This window comes from Fukomys damarensis, unplaced genomic scaffold (genome assembly GCF_012274545.1).
Source record: "Fukomys damarensis isolate Sample0158 unplaced genomic scaffold, DMR_v1.0_HiC HiC_scaffold_28, whole genome shotgun sequence".
Lineage (NCBI taxonomy): Eukaryota > Metazoa > Chordata > Mammalia > Rodentia > Bathyergidae > Fukomys > Fukomys damarensis.
This window is the reverse complement of record NW_022900940.1, coordinates 1,263,978-1,281,646: the sequence shown is the minus strand read 5'-3', so window position 1 is coordinate 1,281,646 and position 17,669 is coordinate 1,263,978. Positions and strand designations below refer to the sequence as shown.

Below are 17,669 nucleotides of genomic sequence, written 5' to 3'. Positions count from 1 at the left end.
CCACCTCACCTTTGACAAAGGAGCCAATCATACTCACTGAAGGAAAGATAGCCTCTTTAATAAATGGTGGTGGAAAAATTGGATTTCAATTTGCCAAAGATTAAAACTAGACCCGTATCTTTCACTATGCACTAAACTAAAATTCAAGTGGATTGAAGATCTAAATATCAAAACAGAAACACTAAACTTGCTGGAAAATAAATTAGGTAGAACTCCAAAAGACACTGGCATAGGAAAAGACTTTAGGAACAAATCCACAGAAGCACAGGAACTAGCACAAAAAAATAACAACTGAGATCCCTTCTGAAGTGCAAGAGAAACCACCAACAGAGCTAAAAGACAACCTAAAATGTAGTAAAAAATTCTACCAGCTGTTCTTCAGACAAAGGATTAATATCGAGAATATATAAAGAACTCAAAAAATCAGACCCTCCCAATTCAAAAATGGGCATCTGAAATGAACAGACATTTCTCAGACAAAAGTAAAAGCAGCAAATAAATATATGAAAAAATGTCCAACACCGCTGGTCATCTGAAAGATGCAGATGAAAATAACACTGAGATTCCACCTTACCGCAGAAAGAATGGAGGCTATCAAGAAATCAACCAGTAACAAATGCTGGCAGGACTGTGGGGAGAAAGGAACCTTTCTCCATTGTTGGTGGGAGTGCAGACTGGTGCAACCACTCTAGAAATCAATATGGAGATACCTCAAAGAACTAGGATTAGAGGTTCAATTTGACCCAGCTACCCCTCTGCTGGGTATCTTTCCAAAATAATTAAAGGAATCATACCACAGTGATATATGCACACCCATGTTTATAGTGGCACAGTTTGTAATAGCTAAAACTTGGAAACAGCCCAATTGCTCATCAACTGGAGACCTGATAAAGAAAATGTGGTTTTTCTATAAAATGGAGTACTACTCATCCATAAAGAATGAGAAATTAAAGACATTTATAGCTAAATGGATGCACACTGAGGACATACTCAAGTGAATAAACAGGACACACTTCAGTAAATATCTAAATTTCTCTGGTGTGAAAAACTAAAAGTGTAAATAAGGTTCAAATGGTATAACTGATAGTGTGAAATAGGAAGAAAATGTCTAAAGGAGAAGGAAAAGTGGGAAGAGGAGGGAAAGGGAAAAGAAAAAAATATGAAAGAGGAAAAATGGAATCTAAGTCTTTCTAAATAGGGAAGGGTGAAGGAGGTGAAGGGAGGGCTGGGGCATGGGGAAAAAATAAGAACCAAGAAATATCATGTAAAGGTACAAGATCCTAATAATGAATGTAACTGTACTGTTTACCTCAAATGTACCAATAAACATAATGGAAAAAAATAAAGGTGGTCTCAGATTGATTTTAAAGTGTATACTCTAAATCGAAGGCAATCACTGAAAAAATGTAAGGTAGCTGCTGTATAAAGAGGAAATAATATAAAATGTTGTTTAAAAGCAGAGAAAGCATCTGGGTACAGTGGTGCACACCTGTAATCACAGCTACTTAAGAGGTTGACACAGAGGAATTGGAAGCTGGAGATGAATCTAAGCAATCTAGCCATAACTTGTCACAAAGTAGAGTATGAAACAGTCCTAGGGATGTAGCTTAATGCTCCCTGGGTTCAATGCCCAGTACTGGCAACAAACAAAGACACAGATCAGGAAAAAGTAGGTGGAATAAAGAACCATAAATGCCACAAATAGAAAATACCCGAATATATCAGTAATCACTTTAAATGTTAGTGGTAGAAACACATCAACTAAAAAGATTCTTCTCAGTGTCTACGAAAGTAAATCCCAGCTAGGAGTTGCCCATAAGAAGCCTATTTTGCATATGAAAACTGAGATAGAGTAAAAGATAAAGGCAAATTAAGCTAACAAATTAAAAGAAAGCTCAAGAGGCTCTATCAATTTCAGACAGAAGAGTTCAGAACAAAAAAAAACTATCAGGGATAAAAAGGAGGTATTAAAGAGTTATGAAAGAGTATATTCTCCAAGTAGACAAAACAAAAATGGTTTCCACTAAAAAATGAAAATACAACATATCAAAATTTGTGGGAGGCTATACAGGCAGTTCTTGAGGAAAATTTGTAGCATTATACACATCTATTAGAAAAAGATCTAAAATTGATAGCTTAGCTTCCACTTTAATTCTAGAAAGGGCAATTAAAGCAATCAAAAGAGAAGAAAGGAAAAGCATTAGGGAAGAAATCAATGACATTGAAAACAACTAAAACTAAAACTTGATTCTTGAGAAGACAATTGGTAAGCATCTAGCCAGGTTAACCAAGACAGTAAGGTACAAATTACCAACACTGAAAATGAAAGAGGGGCACTCCCTATGTGGACATGAGAACAAAGGAACACTAAGAACAGCTATAGCCTACCACTTTGATAACATAGATGTGTGGAACAATCTTTAGAGGATCCACTTACTTGAGGGATAAAACCATAACCATAGCTTATTAGTGTAACTAATTATACTAATAATGGAGAGCTGGTACAGTTAGGGGAACACAAAGGAGATATTTTCCTACCCCATCTACCAAGAGCCAGATATAAATTGCAATATATTTTAAATAATAGCATCAGGGAGGAATGGGACACTGAACAGCAACCATTAATACAAATATGCAGCATCCGCCTTTCCTATTTGTTTTGTTGGGAACTAATACAGAGTGTTGTGTGGGAAACAGACGGAAATAGCAATCTTGTTTCTAATCCCAGGGGAGCTCTTTGCTAGATGACCTTTAGAGATTCACCTGGTCTTTGTTTCCTCTCTGCTAAAAGAGAGATGAAAATCCTGGTTCTATCACTTCTCCGGCCGCCTGACACTTAACTGAAAGTTCATTTTTTCCTGCTTTCTAACATTTCCTGAATGCCTATGAGCCAGGCATTGAGCTACAGGGCAAGTGAATAAAGCAGATCACTGGACTTTGTGAAGCTTACTTTTTAATGGGGGAAGATGTATGTGAAAAGCCAGGAAATAGTATGTGGCATGGGTGGAGAAGGAGCTGGAAAATAAAGTTAACAGGGAAGGCTATCTGGTAAGGTGGGTTGCCAGGGCTTATCTGACAATATGGCAAGGGCACAGGTCTTGATGGTGGAGGTATTGGGCATGTGTGAGGAACTCAGTCAGTGTGGCTGAAATCAAGTGAGTCGGTGAAATGGCAATAAGGTGTAAAAGATGAGGTTGGAGGAGTAGATAACACACGTAAGGGGTTTGGCAAACTTATGAAGGGAGATGCTAAGCCACGGGAGGGATCTGAGCAGAGGAGGGACATCAACTTGTTTATGTTGTAACAAGATCACTTGGACTACAATGCAGGGAAAATAGAGTAAGTACAAGGGGTCAAGAGTGATGGGAAGAGAGTAAGCTCAGTAGCTACTGCATTAAGGAAGCCAAGACAGGCTAGCCTAGCCGAGGGTGACACTGTGCAGTGACACACAGACAGAGTCTGGATACATTTCAAAGGAGGAAGCAAGAGGATTTTCTGATGGATTAGATATGGAATGTGTAAAGAGAGAAGAGTTGAGGGCAGCAACAACTTAGGCCAGAACAAGCAGAGTTACTGGTAGAAGTGAGCTCGCTTTAGAATTTAAAAGAGCATGCTATACAGTGATATTACCTAGTTCATTTTCTATCACAGGCCAGACATTAGATAGATTAAAACATCATTCATGAGGTATTTCAAGATTTTCATCAAATTTTAATTCTGCAAAAGTCACTTATCAGAGGTCAGTTTACAACACTGGAAGTTTTCAGTCAGAAAGGATTTATTATAAGAAACAATGACATCAGGTAAAAATGCAAAAAATTGTGCAATTACGGCAAAACGTTGAAAAATATCTACACATTCGCCCCCATAGGACTACAGTACTTACTACATACCTGAGCACTGAACATTGAATGCCATTTTAAACTGCTTTACAGAGACTCTGATTCCTTGCAGATTATATCCACTTTTTCTCATGCACCAAAGAAATTACCTTAACACTTAAGCATCAACTTTACAGGATAACAGGAAACAAAGACGGAAAATAAAGAATACAATTTCTACTTTCCTATAACACAGTTAAACCAAGTCCAGTTTTCAATGTGTAAAAAATATATAGGAAAGTGCTACTTACATTCTTTAAATGCAAAAACATAGGTAAAGTAGGGGTGGCATAGGTTAGATCTTTAGTTCTGTAGTAGCCATTATACCTTTTACTTATGTTCTCATCATACTGTGAAAATGTGCTTTAAAGATCTACCCATAAACCCACACATCACTAATCTTAGCTTTCTAGGACCTCCTCTGAAACCATTTTAGAAGTGGCAAAATATCCCAGCTATATATAATGTAAACAAATAATTCCTCATACAAAATTCAAGATATATTCTAATCCCATGGCAAATTCTAAGCCTTGGCTTTGATACACTGTACACAGATCATACTCTCAATATAAATTGTTCTAGTAAAAGGATCAACTTGTGTGCATATCTACTGTAGAACTAACCACACTGCTGTTCTCCTCTGTATCTACCACACAGCACCTACACATTGCTAACTTAATATTCTATGTCATGTTTTCAAGTAATACATTTTTTCTAAATACAGAAGATTGTCAAAAAGTGGCAGGAGACCTTAGACACTCAACAAAGCTTTCAAAATAAATTACATGGACATCTCTTTGTAAAAATTGGTTATTTTTTTCTTCCCCTCAGCTATATAAAACTGTAAAAAAATTACTCAAAACAAGGCTCACAGAAATAATACAAACAGCATGAAGATAAAAACAGAGGACAAAGAAAAACTGAGGAGGAAAAATATTGGCTGACAAAGTTTAAAAAGAGATTACAGACAATAAGGCCAATAAGAAGAAACAACACATCTAGCTTTCTAGGTCGAGATTTTAAAGCGTTACTTCTATAAACGCTGTGTACTTGAACTTCTGCTTCAGAAAACTGTCCTTGTTTGTACAGGGCTTGGTAAAGCAGTTTGGAAAGTTTCTGGAAAACGAGGTATGTGAGGCAAAGAAGCAATGCTTTCCATGTTTCACAGTATCACATTACAATTTGTGCAAGATCTTTCTAAATACAAACCATGCCAGTGTGCTTTCTTCAAGAGAATCAAACTGTTCCAGCTGGGGACAGACTCTAAGCTATCCTTTATCAGTTATTCCAGGCACAGTGAAGAAAAAGGTTTGATCTATCTGCCCAAGAAATACACAAACGTCTGTGTGTCCCTCTTGTTAATATTTCTGTTAGAAACTCATCAGTTATACATGCAAAATGACTTAGAATCTACGAAGCTATGGTTCTGTTCACGCACTCTTTTCCTTGTCAGTCCTCTTCAGCTAGAACAGTATTTCATGTAGAAGTATTCATTGTTGCGAAGTGCAAAAAGAAAAAAACAATGAGGTTGTCACTGTAATATGAAACTTCAAAAGCCATTAAATTAGACTACCACAAATATTATGTTTCTGGAAAACAGAATTTTAAAGGTAGGTGTAAAAGTTCACATTATAAGTTACTTTCATGGTACCAATAATGACTGGACACGGAGAGGATAGAAAAGGAGGCTGGGCAGCAAAACAGCCCATGTCAATGCAAATGTGGTGCAACAGTCATGCTGTTCTATGATTAGCCAACATCTGGCCCATACCCTATCACATAAGTACCAAGCCTTGTGACACCACAAGGGTTCAACAGGTAAAGTACTACTGAGACCATGAAACAAACACACCAACCTGAAAGACAAGCATAGGCTCAGACCACTTAAATCTACCTATATATACATAAATTAATTTATACTAGCACCAGCCACCTACAAATGTGAGCCCTTTCCAGGATTTTAAAAAATGAAGCAGTGTTAGCACTTGAAGAAGTTTTTGACAGAAAACTGCCACTTTAAACTTTAGCTTAACTTAAAGATATGGAGAATGTGAAACAATCACACTAAAAGTTCTCTCTGAGACTGATTTTTTTCCTTTAGTCTACCTAACAACAGAACACATTTAAATCTCAGCACACTTGAAAACGGTACACAAAAATATATATGTCAATTTATATATAAATATTAAGAATGAGGATCTAAGTTAGTGCTTCTCTGTGTTAGAGAGGTCACAGCTAAATAAAGTCCTAGTGATATTGCCTCAGATTGTTACCCGTATTTAAATTAAAAAGTCATGTCAAGCTAGTTTGGATGTCTCTACCCAGTAATAATACCCTAACTGCTCTTGAAAGAGTGCATAGTTGTCTTGATAAGTTGGGTGACTATTTAGCAGAGTTCCAGGATGATACAATTACTCTGACGCCAGGAAAAAAATGCTGATAATTGCACTTTGTTACCTTTTCCTTACTGAAATGAAAACATCACCAAAGTGAACGCAAATTTCTCCCTAGGCTGTAATCTTTAACGGCACCCACTTCTGTGTACAAAACTCTCTCAGCTCTCTCCAACACTGACATCACTCCTTCGGACAAGCATTTTCAGTCTGAGAGTCCAGCCGGGCACTAAGGCCTCGTTAAAGTACTTTCTGAAGACACTGAGGATAGAGTTTGGCCACGGCACATTCAAAATGCCGGCCCAGGTCCCACAGCCGATCCGGGGTCTCGTACACTTTCACCCACTGGTCAGCAACGTCATCGTACTGGTAAAGGGAATTTTTCCTGCTGGTTCTGAAGACGTGCTCTTCAACAGTCACTTGAGTAGCTCGAACAAATAAATGCAGTTTATTCTGGAAGAGGACCAGCTTAAGGTACGGGTTTATAGACTGATCACATGGAAAGTCCTTCTTCCGAGTCCACTCATTGAGCTCAATGTCATAGGCTTCTACAGTAAACATGCGTTGGTGATTTCCACAGGTCCCAGCTATGTAGTAGATAGAGTCCTTGTAGACAGCTGCTAAGCCCTGGATTCTAGGCACAGTCATGGGGGTTAAAAAACCCCAGTAGTCTTTTTGAGGCTCATAGAAGAGGAAAAATTCTCCTAAAAAAAAGGGAAAAGAATACGTTTATTTTCCTTTTTAATTTTGTATATTGTAATTCCAACCTCTGAAGACTAAACAGCTTATATGGTTTACTTTTCAAATAACTCACTTTCTAAAATATTTAACAGATAATATTGCAGTCAACCTGATTTGCAATGCTCATATGGGAGAGGTATAAGGAGTTATTCCAGCTTGAAGGCAGAAGCACACAGCCTTGGTTCCGTTAGTTTTGGCCAATTGTGTGTTAGTGAAAATTGATCTGAAGCCAGTTGTAAAGAAGCATTATTACTAGTGGCCAGTCAGCAAGGCCAGAATGCATATGTATAGTTTCATCATAAATGAGACACTGCACATTGATACATTATTTCATTAGAAGAAGGCATACGCAATCATTTGTGCTTATGGCCACTGATATGTTTACTTAGTGTGGCAAGGATGTAAAAAGACACTTCACCATGGGCTGGGGATTTAGCTCAGTGGTGCTGCTGCCTGCCTCAAAAGCGCAAGAGCCCAAGTTTGATCCCTGGTACCAAAAAAACAAAACAAAAGATACGCTTCACCAGGAGAAAACGTGGCAAAGACACAAAAGATAGACCCACATGCGGTTCATGCAGTTGTCTTTGAGTCAGTTTCTGTTCTAATTTGACAAGAAATGGTATGCTACATCAGACTGCCAATAGGAAAGGGTCTGTAGGAATTAAAGTACTGAAGATTTATAAGTTTTATTAATGGCAACCTGCGTCTAAGTGCCATCATAAAACTCCGAACTCTTTATGAACAGATTATAGTTCAAGAGCCACTGCAGTTTGAGTATTCCTTATCGGAAATAATTTTACAGTAACTTTAGAATATTTGCATACGCATGAGATAGGATGGACATGAAACCCAAGTTTAGACATGGAATTCATTTATGCTTCATATACAGCTTACACATAGTGTGAAAATTATTTTATACAATATTTTTACTGTGCCCACTTTTAGAATGTGACCTGTCACAAACACCATGCAAAAAGTTTCAGACTTTGGAGCATTTTGAATTTTGGAGTTTTGGGATTCATGTCAGGTTTATTTATGTAAAGAGGCTTTAATTCAGATTAGAAATACCAGGATCCTAATTAAACTTCCCCTTGAAAACTGTTCTCATTAAGGTTACTCTCATCTAGAAATTTAGCTGCCTCCTTAATAGACATTTTAACATCAATTTTACTTGAGCCCCAGCTTTCGTTTGCACAGTACCTGCCTTACTGACTAACTTCCTACTGGAGTCTGGATAAAGAAGAGAAGAATTACAATGTTTTAATGTGTGCCAATTCCCTATAAATTATATGAAGGAAAGATGACACACAAAAAGATTGATTTTTTAAAATTTAACATCCCGTTTCATAAAAATCAATAAGTAATTAAAGAAAACCTTCAAGACCTCATATTCCTCTTATGCAAAATACAATCGCAGGGCAGGGGATTTAGCTCAGTGGCACAGCACCTGCCTGGCAAGTACCCAGGTCCTCAGTTCAATCCCTGGTACAAATAAATCAATCAATAAATAAAATATAATCTCAGAGTAAATGATGTTCATTCTGGCCCTTAAATTCTATTAATCCACCAGTATCATGCAATATTATTTGCATCATTATGTAACCTTTACATTCCAGCTGGGAGTATAATCATGAATTTTATCTCTGTAAATGAACTAGTTAGTCACTAAGACACACACACACAGCTTTACCACATTGGATAAAATCTATCCAACCACAGAGAGTGGAGTATACATGCATTCCTCTACGTGTGCCTTTATGTAGCTAAAATAAGGTACCAGAAGGTACTCCTCCTTCTGGAGAATTAACTTGATCTCAAAAGTAAAAGCATTCAGGAATTTCTAGCAAATTTTAAATCAAAGGACTATAGAAAAAAAAATAGCTATTTTTAAAGTTATTATTTTAAAATTATTATTTTTTAAATGAGATGAGAACTTAAAAATTATGTATATCTTCATGAAAGTTGCCCTTTCTCCTTTTTTACTAAAGTAGTAGCATAAGGAAAACCTTTACATATAGCCCATTAAGAAACAGAAGAGCAGGCCAGGGATTTAGCTCAGCGGTTCGGTGGCCTGCCTTGCAAGCGCAAGGACCTGAGTTCAATCCCCGGTATCAAAAAAAAAAAAACAAAAACAAGAAACAGAAGAGCTGGGCCAGGGGTTTAGTTCAGTGGTTCTGCCTTGAGCAAGGTCCCGAGATCGATTCCCGGTACCAAAAAAAAGAAACAGAAGGGCTGGTATGGGGCATGCATATGCATAATCCTGGCAACCTGGGAGAGTGGAAGGTTGAGGTAGGAGAGAGCATTAAGAGTTCCAGGCCAGCATGAGCTACACGGTAAGTTCAGTGCCAACCTAAACGACACAGCATTTCCCTGCCTTAAAAAAAAAAATAATAATAATAAGGATTTGGGTATTACCTACATTGCATTCAACATCCAAGCAACTAAAACATAAGACAAAATATAAGGAAATTATTATTTTCACAAATCAGGATCTTCTTTACTCTTACCCAATCACTCTACTTCTACGGTATCTTTGTGATAAACAGCTTGTGATAGTTTTTCTTTTTTTAAGATAAACATATTAGCTAGTCTCACAATAAGAGAAAAAATTGACATCTCAAAGTTCATTAGTGCAAAAAAGAAAACAACCTCTTAAAAAGCCAAGATAAACTTCATGAAATTAAAACTCTTAGGAGTATAATTTTTAACCTCTTGTTAGCAATTTTCATAATTTTGCGATTACGAGGCTTATACAAAAATCTTTGGTAAGTGAATAGTATAATTCTAGTCAATACTTCATTGTGCTTTGTTTTATTTTTAAACCATTCCTGTAAACCCCAGTTTAAAAAAAGCAGTTGCTACATTTCTTGATTTTATATATAATATATTCATATATACATATATATATATTCATATTTATACATGTAGATGAAGAGCAAAATTAGCCATGTATTAACCTTGCTTTATTCTTTAAAGTCTTTATAACTGCTCTCTCCCAAAATGCCAAATTATTATTATTGTTTTCAAAAACACCCTACATAATGTCAAAACATATGAACAAAAACTCACACAGTCATTTTAGTAACTTAAAAATACTTTTGAATATTTTCAACTTCTTTGATTCAAAAGTTTTTCTTTTGTGTGTGTGTGGGGGATCACTCAGGCGTGGCCTTGCCACATAGCCCAATCTGCCCTCTCACACTCTTCCTAGCTCAGCCTCCCGAGGGCTGGGACTACAGGCCTTTCTCACCATGACCCTTTGTAGAATAGTGTTCTGACACACAGTTCCTGATAAAGAAGCCAGAGGTATTATTCCATTAACAAGACCTGCTACAAGTTTCAGTACAATAAGAAAATCACACTTGGTGTATTAACTTTCCACAGCCAACTACATCGCACTGGCACCTACCCTGTAAAACATAGATCTTCTCTTTGTACTCCACAGCATTATGAAATTCCATTGCAACTGGCATTGCGCAAACAGTTGTCCAACAATTCTCTCTGCTATCGTAGCACTCTACAGACTTCAGTGAGTTTCTCCCATCACCTTCATAAACACGCCCTCCAATTGCATACATTTTACCACAGCAATATACAAGTTTGCAGCCTATTCTGGCCCGAAGCAAGGATGGTCTGGACAGCCATCTGTTGGTGGAATGGTCATACATCCAGAAATCATTTTCTGCCTTATGGTCGATGGAGACCTCGCTGCTGCTGGGCCGGTACCCGCCAGCAATGTAGATGTCATTATCTGGTGACACGAGAATCCCAACTTCTCTCAGGTCATTTGGTGGCTTACACAGTTTAAACACCCTTCCTGTGACTATATCTAGGCAAGGCACTGTTTGCTTCTTTCCTGAGTGTTTGTGAGCAGCATCAAAACATATGATCATTTCAGAAGCAGTCATTCCAAGCCTCTGTGTACAGCCATTGGTGCTAGATGGTCCCTTTTCTAGACAGCTTTTGGCTATAGCCTGTGCAAACTGAGGTGGAATTTTCTCTATAAAGGTGTCTTCCATCAGGGGAAAACGAATGCATTTGGCAAAGATTTCTGGAAGGTGCACCTCTCTCTCATTCTGTTCATGATCAAACCATCGTATAATGCTTTCATAAACATGCTCTTCTCGGTCTACATTTAAATCATCACTGTCCAGTATGCTTATCAGTTGGTCTTTCGTCAGCTGGAGAAACTCTTGTTCTTTGGTGACACACAGAAACTTTTTACGAATGTATTCTTTCGATCGATCTCTAAGTTCCTGATGACCATAATGATCAGCAAAGATAAAAACGCCAATAGAATTCTGCGGGTCCAAATGACTGATCATGTACTTAGCACACTGATCTTGGATGGAAGGAATCTGGAAGATGCTAGCTGCGGTGAACAGAGCTTGAACGTTGGCCTCTGTCAGAAGAACTCTAGAGGTATAGGCATAATTCAACACCAAATCCATTGATTCAGCTTCAACACCGACAATTCGAACAGCTTTTTGAGTACTTTCAGTAAGGCCACTAGTGAACATGGATCTAAGAAAAAAAGAGCATTAATATTTTTGTGTGCTGCAAATAAAAATTACTGTGACAAATTTTTGAAAGTACAAAGTTATCACAAAGATAACCTTTCCGACTAAATGAATATATTCCCTGACGGGGAGAAAACCTATTCATCTAGCAGAAGGATTTGGTGCACTATTCCCTTAATCCCTATCATCAATGCTAGTCCAATTCATGCTGAAGGAGTTAAAGATGAGCCATCCTCAAATACACCGCAGTGGCAGATCATCTCAGGTGAAATCACTTGAGGAATTATAACTGTCTGTCTCTCCCTACACACAGCAAGCCATGCAGTCTTTTGGGAAGGATTTTCTTCATATATCAACGCTAGAAAATAGTTCCGATCACCTGAGCAATTGGATAATGATGGCTGCAGTGAGCCTGAATAGCCAAACTCCCCAAGTAACCTTTCTCTTCCATGAGCTTCTATCTCTCTCCCATACTCTGATATATCTCTTGGTAAATCCCTAAAATTTACTACCCTACTCCAGACATCTATTTGCTTTGTCATTCCTTCACAGATTTCATGTTTTTGTCTAAAAAGTACAAAAGAATCATGCTTTCATTACTTCTATAGACTTGACTGTTTGGATCCTCATGTACAGGTAAAATTAATAAAACTTTTATGCTTTCTACTTACAATTCAACTCTTGTATTATCTGGGTTTGTAGGTCCAATTAAAGAGCCCACATAAAATCTAAGGGGGTTCGAGGAAAAGGGTCTCTCTCCTACTGTGCCAACTATGAAAAGAGGAGATACTCAAGTAGAGCAAACCAGCGAACCACATGTCATATTTAAGGTCACCTGATTTTCCTTGGAGTCCCTAACACAGCTTCTTGCCAAGTTGCCTTAGGGAATGGGATCTTACATTGACAAGCCCCAGAAAGTTTAATAGTATCTGTAAGAGTAGCAATATGATTAACATACAGAGAGATAATCTAATAAAGCTTTATGTCCCAGTGGAAATGACAAGGCAACTTGTGCCCAAAATATATCTTTAAAAATTTTATCTTAGAAAAATCAAAATGTTCTTCAAAAGCACATATTCTCTACTTCCTCTTTAAAAATCTAATATCTTTTGCCTGTTCCTTTAATCCTTACAAGGAATTTAAAGATCACTTTCTCTTGGACATTTTGAAAACTGTTCCTTAAAAAAATAAACTTTATCTTTTCAGTAAAAATTAACATATTTTATTTTTTATATCTATACATAAACACTATTATAGTCTCAGTGCCTTCTAAAGAGATTTAACATTCAACACATTATTCTTTACACATAATGGTAAAGTTCCAAACTTGTCTTTAAGAGCAAGCTTTCTTTAAAAAGTAAAAATATTGGTGCATTTATGAGACTTTCTTGGCCAAAATATTAAGTAGCTAAAAAAACTGGCTCTTTAAGTATTAGCCATTTATAAATATCATTTACCTTTATTTTCCTTCAAGGTTTCATTTTACGCTGTTTGTAGAATAAATATAAAAATCAAATAAAAATGTGTTTTAAAAGTCATTTGAGCCAGGTATGATAGCACATGCCCATAATCCCAGCACTCAGAAGGCTGAGGCAGGAAGGTCACTGTGAGTTCAAGACCAGCCTGGGCTACAGAGTGAGTTCCAGGTCAGCCTCAACTATATAGTGAGACCCTGTCTCAAAAAAAAAAAAGGAAAAAAAAAAGTCTTTTGAAGGAGATCTGTCATAGTTATCTTTGCTTTCAAGATCTAGCATGCTTCACAAACAACTGTTGGAGAAATTGTTCTAACATTGGTGATAAAGTTAATTACTGAGATCCAGACCCCTCCCTTTTTATTTTTAAGTGTTATGAGAAATATCCTTAAAATAAGAATATTTCCAGTTGCCTTTGAAATCCCCAGCAATCACATGGAATTAATCTTAAATGTAATATGAGAAACATGAAGGGTATAAAAGCTTGCTGTGCAGAATAATCGACAGTGAGTTCTGTTTTTACTTCTACAATGTAAAGTTTAACAGGCTCTTCTTAATGACTAATGTTCCTGTGTATGAGCTGGCTTTCAATACATGTGCTGAAAGACTCACCTATACAGCTACTAATTAGAAAGAAAAAGAAAGCCCTTCATTAGGCAGAGATTAACTCCCACAGGAGCACATTACCACACATCCCTTCATCATGGGAACTACTTGGGACTTGAACAGGCTGGTCCTGAGTGGTCTGATATCTGATGAGTTTTCCATTTTAATAGGACCTGCAAGTAAACTCTAAATAAAGTTTACTTGTGAAATTCTGAGTAGCAAAATTTTTCTAATAGTCTTACAAATTTTAATTCTGACAAGTCCCTGCCATGCCAGATTTCTAGCTGTTCTAATTCTTCTACCTATGATGCAAGACTCAGAAATTATTAAGTATGACTTTCTCCATTCCATATCAGGAGTAGCACTGCTGCCAAGAAACTTCTGTACCAAAATTCTAGCAAGAGAAATAAATCTAATCCTTCAGTTTTCTAGCCATACATCTTTATCGGGATGTACATACCTTATGATCAGAAAGTTTTCCAAGCATATTTTTTAACTTCTTAGAAATTAAGAACATCTATTATATGCATACTTCTTTGGCTGTTGTTGCTGTTTTTTTTGTTTGTTTGTTTTTTGAGACAGATTCTATGTAGTTCAGACTGCCCTTGAACTCACAATGTAGCCCAGGCTGGCCTGGAACTCACAGTGATCCTCCTGCCTCAGCCTCCAGAGTGCTAGAATTACAGGAACGTGCCACCACACTTGGCGGATACATACATCTTTAAAGTAATATGTGTAGGACTTCAATGCTAATTTAGAGCATAAAATTTTAATTATAGTAATTTTCATTGTGAAGTTTCATTTTTTTCTTTTGCTATTCAAATATAATATACAATAAAAAAACTTTGAAAGGAATCTTTAAAGAGGACTCATTTTTACTTTTTCTTTAAGTCATATAGTGAATAAGAAGCCTGGCTCTGGAATCAAATCTAGCCTTGGATATACTGACTAATCAGGTAGATGATTTAGGCATTATTTACTGAGCCTCAGTTTTTTCATATGTAAAATGGGAATAAAAACTGCAGAGATAGGTTTATAAAGATCATATAAACTAATACACAGAAAGTAAGCTTAGCCAGAGTTTCATAAGGATTAACTGTACCATATTTAAAGACATAAATGATGTGATCATATCTAATTAATAGCCTGGGTACATAAATCTCATCCTCAGTTTTCATTGCCAAGCCAATCTTTGTATCTTCTGCATATGTGAATTTCATCTTTTTTTCTTTCCAGCTCACTGTCCTGTGATAATTAATACTCAGTAGTCCAATACTTACCCAAGCAAGTCTAAATGGTTACATCACAAGCAAGTAACTATATTTAACCCAGCACTCTGAAAAAAAAGGAACCAGAGACTACTGGCTGGAACATTATACTGCTATAAGCCCTAAAAGCTAAGCGCCTTCAAAAGTAAAAGGTACTTCTAGTGTATGGTTGGAAAGGTGATTTTATCATCACCACGCACCACTTTTGAATAAGGAAAGGCTTTAAAAAGTGAGCATTTATAAAAAGTTATGCTTAGGCAGGAAACTGCCTTTTCTGGGAGGAGGAAGTTTATTTTTCAGACTCAAATTTTAGATCCTTAATTTTCAAAAGTTTCTGATAAAACTAATACAAATGAAAATGAAAACAGCATAAAATACTTCTGGAAATCTTGGAAATAATCAGTACCATGGGGTCTAAGACACACAGAAACCAAATTTTCATTCATTTTTATTCCTTCTATAAAACTAAAACAATTTAGTGTATGGCAATTAAGAAAGAATCAAGCTTTTATGTTTTCAACTCTAAACGAGCCATACACACTAAAGAAATATAGGTCGTAAGTTTTTGGAACATACTCTAGACCAGCTCTGTCACATAAAACTTTCATTGATGACATGCTGTATTTCTGTGCTGTCCAAGATGGCAGCCACTAGCCATATAGGGCGATACCTTTGAAATGTGTTTAGTGTACCTGAGGAACTGAATTTTTAAATTTGCTTCATTTTAAATAATTTAACTATAGATAGTCATGTATGGCTAATGGCTGCCACTCTGAGTAGCATAACTCTAGATTTTCAGGTTATCGACTTTAATAAACACAAGTCCCTTCACTTAAAAACCTACCTTAGGAGCTATAAAAGATTATCTTAAGTCAGAACACAAGGGCTTATTAAGAGACGCCACCTCACCTACATTCAAAACCAAAATTCATGTGTTTCATTCTATTGTCCCACCTCAGCATAGTAATCAAATGGACAACACTGAGGGTAACAGGGAGCTCCGTGCATACGTTTATCAGTTCCCACTACCATGGTACCTGAAGTAAGGGCTGATCGCAGCGAGAACGTTTCTATGACAGGAAAATGTTTTCCCGTGATCCACTTCCACTACGATGTCTGTCAGTTGTCCTTCATCATACATTGTTTTCAGTTGCTTAAGAATACTGCAAGCATGGAAGGGGTCCATGGCATCATTGGCTGTGTCTGAAGACGGGATCCCATTCGGTGTTGGGGAAGACTTGTTTAGGTCTAGGAGGAGAGAAATCGAAGAACCACAAGAAGTTCGAGCCAGAGACGGCGACGAAGAATTGTTTTGTGTGTGCGCGCGCGCTCGAGTGTTTCACCGACGCGTCCCTCCCGCTTCCCTACACAAATACGTATTTGTCTACACACAGGACAGAGGATCTGGGAGGCAAGGAGCAGGCGGCGAGCTGCGGCACGCGTTCCCAGGCCAGCCCGCCGCTCGCTCGGACCACAAGAAGTTCGAGCCAGAGACGGCGACGAAGAATTGTTTTGTGTGTGCGCGCGCGCTCGAGTGTTTCACCGACGCGTCCCTCCCGCTTCCCTACACAAATACGTATTTGTCTACACACAGGACAGAGGATCTGGGAGGCAAGGAGCAGGCGGCGAGCTGCGGCACGCGTTCCCAGGCCAGCCCGCCGCTCGCTCGGGGAGAACTCCCTCCGAGCCATTCATCCTCCCGCCCCGCTCCTCGCCACCGCTCCATCCTCCTCTCGCTCCCACGTCGCTGCCCCCTCAGCCTGCAGCTAGCGCCCGGCCCCGGCTCGCCTCCCCGCTCCCTGCACATCTCCTTCCCACACCGTCCCGGCCGCCACCACGATACCCACCTGCCGACGCGGCCATTTCTGGAATGGGGCCCCGGCTCAGGCTATTTAAAGAGGAAATGTCATTTCGCATCTCCAGCTCCCGGGTTCCGGCTCTACTAAGCTTCTGCTGGCCAATGAGATAGTTTATGCGTCTGGCTCCGCCCCCATCCTCCAAATCCCTGGCTGTAATTGGCCACCACGTGAGCACAGGCGCGTCGGGTAATGTAGTTTGATGGCCCACGCGCCCTCGTGGTCCGGGTCTGGCGGAGGACGGAGCCGGCGATTACTATTGGCTGGTCAGGACGGAGGTGGAGCGCAGGGAGCCTGCCAGCCTGTGCCCGCAGGGCGCGCAGTGCCTGCCGGGACACGTAGTCTTTAGCGCGAGGAAAGCTGTCATTCTCGGGGCTGGGGTAAGCGAAGCTCTCCAAACGAAAATTTCCCCATTTTAGGCCTCTGTCTTGGCCGCTGGCTCATTTTTTCCCCACCTTTTCCTTCATTTCCTAAACCGTTGCAATGACTGCTTCCGGTATAAAAACAAGATCAGCGTGATGGCTATGAAATCAGAAAAATTTACGAATGTACAGGACTGTTGTCCAAAAATGCAAAGAAAATCAAACACTCCATCCTGAAGAAAAATATCAGAAGGCCCAAAAGCAACCGGTTATGATGAGTCACCTGTGACACCCCATTGAAATAGCCTCGCTTAGCAGGTGCTCCGGTTTCATAGATTTATCTTGGTTTGGTTACGAGGTTGCTAGGGACCTTACATTCACCTGTGTCTTGTTTCCTAACACACCCAGAGAGCACCTGTCCCACTTTCACGAGCTCATGACTACTACAAAGGCATTCAAGAGGCCTTCTCTTTTGCTTCTTAGAAATGGAGAGGTTAAGGAGGTTGGGATTATTTTTTGAAGAAATATTTCAGAGTGCCTTGAGCTTGAAAACGGAAATTCTAAAGTCCT

The 17,669-nt window shown here is 38.6% G+C and overlaps 1 protein-coding gene across 2 annotated transcripts; it reads right to left on the bottom strand.

The window, feature by feature from the left end:
* Nucleotides 1–3,768: 3,768 nt before the first annotated feature.
* Nucleotides 3,769–16,932, bottom strand: Kbtbd8 (kelch repeat and BTB domain containing 8). 2 transcript variants are annotated; one of them, XM_010608046.2, is made up of 4 exons: nucleotides 16,729–16,932; nucleotides 15,919–16,129; nucleotides 10,425–11,539; nucleotides 3,769–6,978 (listed from the first exon to the last, which is right to left on the bottom strand). In XM_010608046.2, exons 1-4 carry the CDS (start codon nucleotides 16,796–16,798, stop codon nucleotides 6,515–6,517), a joined length of 1,860 nt encoding a protein of 619 aa, XP_010606348.1. In that variant the 5' UTR covers nucleotides 16,799–16,932; the 3' UTR covers nucleotides 3,769–6,514. The 2 variants fall into 2 exon arrangements, with proteins under 2 accessions (XP_010606348.1, XP_010606350.1); XM_010608048.2 differs by lacking the exon at nucleotides 16,729–16,932 and adding an exon at nucleotides 16,274–16,345.
* Nucleotides 16,933–17,669: the final 737 nt, after the last annotated feature.